Source organism: Schistocerca serialis, chromosome 1, assembly GCF_023864345.2.
Source record: "Schistocerca serialis cubense isolate TAMUIC-IGC-003099 chromosome 1, iqSchSeri2.2, whole genome shotgun sequence".
NCBI classification, from domain to species: domain Eukaryota; kingdom Metazoa; phylum Arthropoda; class Insecta; order Orthoptera; family Acrididae; genus Schistocerca; species Schistocerca serialis.
Genome location: NC_064638.1, coordinates 274,572,165 through 274,578,565, shown reverse-complemented (window position 1 = coordinate 274,578,565; position 6,401 = coordinate 274,572,165). Strand labels below are relative to the sequence as shown.

The 6,401-nt window shown below is 40.9% G+C and overlaps 1 protein-coding gene across 2 annotated transcripts in view; it reads right to left on the bottom strand.

The window, feature by feature from the left end:
- Window positions 1-2,845: 2,845 nt before the first annotated feature.
- The window catches only part of LOC126467915 (synaptic vesicular amine transporter), an 805,596-nt gene continuing 802,040 nt past the window's right edge, over window positions 2,846-6,401 (bottom strand). For both annotated transcript variants that reach the window (XM_050096506.1, XM_050096505.1), the window contains exon 13: window positions 2,846-6,136. In XM_050096506.1, the coding sequence (XP_049952463.1) occupies window positions 6,068-6,136 (69 nt within the window). In that variant the 3' untranslated portion in view covers window positions 2,846-6,067. The remainder of the gene's footprint in view (window positions 6,137-6,401) is intronic.

Genomic DNA, 6,401 nt, shown 5'->3' with positions numbered 1-6,401 from the left:
TCGCCGATCAGGTCTCAGTTTCTGGTCCACTCGTTGCTCGACGATCTGCCATTGGGCTGCCACTTCACTCTTCGTCATCCTGATACCGCCATTTTAAAGTCTCGACGCCATTCTCAACCATTTCCATAACTCAGTACTTTAAGCTCATAAACCTCACGAATTTCAGCAGTTGTAGATGTTTTTTGCGCACAAAACTCGAGCGATAGTGCACTCTTTGCAACTGGCAGGAGCAACGATTTTTGAAGCCATTGTTCAGTCAAACTGTTACTGGAACATATACAAAGAATCCTATGGCGCTACATTAGTGCAACGTTGTTTTGAGATGCCAACATTTAAATATACGAGGATTGACTGATAAGTAATGCCTCCACCTTCGTAACTCTTCAACATTTGGCAGCATTGGTATGCGGCAGGTACAGGCTTGTTCCGTAGCCTCTTCTCTACAGCTCCAGCTGGCGGGAAGGCTTAGCATTGAATGGTTGTGTTGTTACAGTGTAAAGTTTAGAGCCCAGCGCAGACGGTCGGTCAATGCGATTTAAGCAACGTGCAGTCATTGAATTCTTGACAGCAGAAGGTGTCACCCAAAACGAGATTCATCACAGAATGAAAACAGTTGATGGTGACTTTGTTGATGTGAGTACTGTGCGTCGTTGGGCGAGTAAGTTTTAAGATGTTGAGGGGGGGGAACATCTGAATTGCATGACAAACAAAGAGTCGGACGTCCTGTCACAGCAACCAGCGAGTTTCACAAGCAAAATGTTGACAGATAAACTCAGGACGATCGTCGTAACACTCGGAGAGAAACTGTAAGCACAATCGGTATTTCACAAGAACGTGTGGGTCACATTATTGCTTTGCTTGGCTTTCGGAAGATCTGTGCACGATGGGTTCCCCGGATGCTGACTCCTGAAATGAAAGCGCACAGCCTTGAAATTTGCCAGGAACTCCTCTCGCGTTACGGGAATGGAGGTGACGACTTTCTCCATTCAGTAGTGACAGGAGACGAAATGTGGGTACACCTTTACGACCCGGAGACGAAATGTCGTTCTATGGAATATCGACACAAAGACTCGCCCCAGAAAAAGAAATGGAAGAGGCAGCCCTCAGCTGGAAAAATCATGGCCACAGTGTTCTGGGACGCAGATGGTGTTGTCCATGTTGATTTCCTTGACCGTGGAACAACAATAAATTCAGAGCGTTACATCACAGCCGGCCGAAGTGGCCGTGCGGTTAAAGGCGCTGCAGTCTGGAACCGCAAGACCGCTACGGTCGCAGGTTCGAATCCTGCCTCGGGCACGGATGTTTGTGATGTCCTTAGGTTAGTTAGGTTTAACTAGTTCTAAGTTCTAGGGGACTAATGACCTCAGCAGTTGAGTCCCATAGTGCTCAGAGCCATTTGAACCATTTTTGTTACATCACAACGCTGCGAACTCTGAAACGACGGCTAACAAGGGTCCGAGAGGAAAAGGGAAATGTTTTCCTGCAGCATGACAATGCCAAACCACACACTCACATGCCACCACAGCAGAACTTCAGAGACTGAATCTCGCCACCTTACGGCGTCCTCCATACAGTCCAGACCGTCTGACTTCCATTTGTTACCGATGATGATCTGCGGGGACATCATTATTCTTCTGATGAAGACGTTGAGAGAACTGTGAGACTGTGGTTGCGGAAACAGAGTGTCGACTTCTTCCGTGACGGCTTCAGAAAACTTGTTCATCGTTGACAGAAATGTATCCAATTGGATGGTGATTATGTGGAAAAGTGAATAGTGATAATTAAAGATGACATTCTAAGGATTATTTCTGCGTTTGATTTATTAAAATATTCCCATTCAAACCCAATTAATGAAGGTGGAGGCATTAATTTTCATTCAACCCTCGTAGGTAAATGGCCCATACTTTCGAATAAGCCTCATGTATAGGGTGCAATTCGTATAAGTGCAGATATTTCTATTAGTGACTGACGAGAAGGTACTGCACAAAATTACAGTATTATTTACGTCATTTGCATACTAACAATTGTAGATACGATGGGTAGCATCTTTTTAGGTTGGGAAGTACCTCCAAGAACACGTTTCAAGATCAAGTCATTAATTTTTATTTTCCCCTGGGCAGCAGGTCAGGTATTGAAATGTGGGCGAGTGGACGCAAAATGGTTAGTCTATATTGACAGATGTAGTCCTGGTGCACTTACAGCCATGAAGAAAACATTACGTCGTAAAGTTTGTGACGAGTTTCTGGGAAGACTGGTTGACACAGAGAAGAAACAATCAAGAAACTGATGTTTTTGTATATTAAGGTAACACATATAAAATTATCTGCACTCATATATATATATATATATATATATATATATATATATATATATATATATATATAAACTATCTTCTGTACGAATGCATCTGTTATTATATGTATACGTGTATGTATGTTTGAACGTGTATATAGGTTTGAATATGACCACCAAAGATCGAAATTTCGCCTGCTAATATTAATATTAATGGAGAAGGGAGGCGTAGAAAGCAAGGAAGGAGGAGAATAGCCAAGAAAGCTGTGGGCGAATGGAACGGAAGTGGTACTGTAAGGTGAGGACTGTGGGTGAGAGAGGCAGTAATCCAGACTACAGACAGAGATGGAGTTTTCTCACGTTCGTTTCACCGTGATATGGGTGAGGACGATTTAAGTATATAGTGACCTGCGTGTCTGCTTTAGATTTGTCTATGCCTGTCTCGAAAATACAATAAGTAATAGAAACTTATAAGACTGTTGTTATTTTCTATACGATTCGACACTTTTTGGATTTTTTTATGGAGAGGTACGAATAAAATCTGAGACAAGACTTATCATTTTATCCATTTATTTGCACCACATTTCAGCGAACATCATACAGCAATTGAAGCACTCCACTTAAAATGACACGGAATGCAACACTGATGTTGGGGATACCTTAAGAGGACTTGTTTACATATCACACATAGTAAATATAGTTATGCATCGTATTTATACAATAATACCAATAAGATTATGAACATACGAACCGGCCGCAGCATAAGCCACGTGCCGGCACAATTGTTACTATCTTATATTTACAGTTTTACTGTTTTCGGACCCATACCAGCTTTTACATTGCGTGCAAACAATGCATCATTGAATAAATTTCGTTATTGTTGCAGCAAGTGTGTCTTATCTTGACATTTTATTGTCTGTTCACAAGTACTACTCAGAGAGCAACTCGTCTGAAGAACGACCGTAATGTTCTTAATAAAAACAACATTCAGCATACACAAAACAGAACATTTTTTTTGTTGATACACCTTATGTTAGCTATACACGATAATACTGTGTATCTTATCTCCTAGGGGAAATCGTTGTTTCCGTCCATTCCTCAGGATACCTTAACGTCCATAGCCAAATGTTTAAAAGCGCAGACGCGAAATGAGAAGTGCATTCTTCTTTAGTATAGATACAAGAGTGGCAAATTCGTTTATTTTTAACCTGCCTGTCTCAAATTGGGTACAGTTTAACATATGCACAAGAGCCTTACAAAGATTGTGACAATAGAGTGAAATGCGTCTTTTTCGGGCGTGTTTTTATAGGAGCGCCAATACAACAACATTCAAGCTTCTTCACAGCGAAAAATTTTTGTATATCCGAAACGAAGTACCGAAATGGACAGTCGACAATATAACCCTCTGTGCTGATTCTGTGCAGCCATTCACAGAATCAAATAACGGGCCGCTGTCCTTAATGAGCAAAATTTAGAATTTGGGTATCCAGAACCGCGTGGGATAACGGCACTCCTATTACGAATGTCCGTGTTTTAGTTTCCTGGATTTAGATATCCTTTGGTGGCTCCTGTCCTGAGCGGTTATCAATACTGCAACCGCTATTTTACTTGTATAACAAAGGGAGAATATTAAAACTGTACCTGCCCAAAACAAAGGAGTGTTCTCTGGGTATTGTGAACTTTAGGCATGCAACTGATAAATATGCGGAACTCACAGATTCCATACCAACGACGAAAATAAGTATACTTATAAGAGTGTAGAAATGGATATATACAAAAGAAGAAGTGTTTTAAAAGACTGACACCGTCTTACAAAAGCAAGCAGTAGTGTACCCTGTTTTATGGCTCCAATGTGTACATCTTCGTAACTACTCTAATCTATGCAATTTCAGGTTCTTTTGCACTACTCTTTCAAGCGGAGGTTTGTGTTATAGTACTTTTGAGTGATTGTTCCTCACGCAGCTTATTTCTCCCAGAAATAACTTGGATATGAAGATATGTTTACCGTTTGTTAAGCTACGACTTAAATTAGTAATATTCTGTATTTTTAAAGTGATAAATGATGGGTGTTAATTTTAACGAATAGGTGTTAAATTTGATGTCATTTGCAAAGTAGATACAAAAATGTTTAGGTACAATGAAACGATAAATGTGCAGAAAATTCTCAAAGAAAAAAGGGAGAAAAAGGAAGTCCAGAATGTTCCATCTGGTCTGTTATTAAATTTATCAGGTACTGCTACTGGTGCACGCATAGTTGTAAATAAGAGTGCAGTATTTACCTGCATGAACTGTATAAGAATTATCCTCTGAAGTGTTACTTCCTTTTATATAGATCACTAGGTATTCTGTTTTCGCGCATATGAAATTTGTAAATGTAGGTTACACATGGACGATGTCATTTTAACAGTACTAAATACGCATTGGCGTATTTCACACAGTGCTATTACTTCAGGATGACACAATGGCCGAAATCGTAACTGTAAATAAATTTAATAACAGTCCACACGGAACATTGCATCATTTATAAAATACTGTGGGACTGCAGACGGAAGTAAGCAGAAAGAAAATACAAACATAAGCGAAAAATGATTGGGGAAATACTGAGGTAAATACATAAATAATCGACTTGTCATTTCTGTTGACAGAACATACCATACTTTTGTAACTGTCTAAAATAGAGTAGCTTTGGAAGTATTCGCTGTACGAAAATATCGGTATGAACGGAAATGAATAGACTACATGTGTGTAACAGTTAACGTGCTGTATGAATTATCACGATGTCTGAAGGAAAAAGAAGAATATTTACGTATACAAGGATTGTCTTCAGAAAATGGAATGGTTGGTTATCACATTACTGACAAAGGTCACTAAAATATTTCGAACATTAAGCATTTTAAGTACTACTCTCTTCAAGCAGTTTGTTTCCGAAACTATTCACTCTTTGGTATGAAATTCGAAGAGAATGGAGTATTAGCATAAGTTATGAGGGGATAATTATGAATACATACAACAGAAGTTTAAAGGAGTATCAAAATAATGCGTTTACTCTTATCAATTAACTTTTCATAAGCCCCCTAATGTGTGGGTATTTATCTTATATATTTCAACAGAGCCATAAAAAAATAATTTCAAATTTCACGAACAACAATATCTATCATAAATATTTGGGATTGTTTTTCTCGTATTTTTGTTACTCAAAGCTGAAAAAATATGGAATACTCTACAATAACTTTCAAGCATTTGGATGATAGATAGTTTTGAGTTAGGAAAAAACTTTGGTCCTCGCCCGAAGTATTGCAGGTCTTCTAATCGTCCGTCTCGGTAAAGTTGCGTTAATAAGACCGTAGACGTATGTATATGACGTAAGTGGTAAGAAGAAGCCTGCAACAGAATGTCGCGATTGTACATATTAACTCGTAGATGCCTGGGTTTTGTACGTCGAGGCGAGTGTTGCCCTTGTACAGGTTGACGTCGTCGGTAGCGAGGTTGTCACGTTCGTGAAATACGTGAGAATCGTGTAGAAGTGTGCTCTGACGAGATGCGAGTGGTGGACTGGGCTGCCCCGTGCCGTCTGCAGCGTGCTCTCGGGTCCCTGGAACCGTCGTTTGCAGCGCTGCAGCCGACTGGGGGGACTCCGTCCTCTGGCTGGCTGGAGGTGGTGCCGAAGTCGCGTCGTCTTGTAGTCCGGTCGGGGTGTGAGCGGCGATATCTGGCGGCGGGAGCAGCTCTCGGCCCCTCCCTGGCAGCCCCGCGAGCTGGCGGAAGTCTGCCCCTCTTACTCCTCGTCCTCCTCGTTCTGGTACGTCACGTAGCGCACCGACGACTTCTCGCCCAGGATCAGCGACTGGAACAGCAAAGCACCGAAGCTGCTCTTTGCTGTATTTGTTATGCAAGGTGTCCCTCTCCTAAGAGATCCCGGGAAAAGTGTTGTAAAATTGTCAATAAAAGAGGAATGAAACCAAATTTGTACATGTCATACATTCTTGTTTGAGAAATACAGGTGCGTAAGTAGTTAGGATACACCCCGTGGTTTCTCTGGATGTTATTGAGCCGTGGTAAAAATTTCTGTTTTGAAGAGCGCGCCGCAGCGCGTTGAGTGAAGCAGTCGC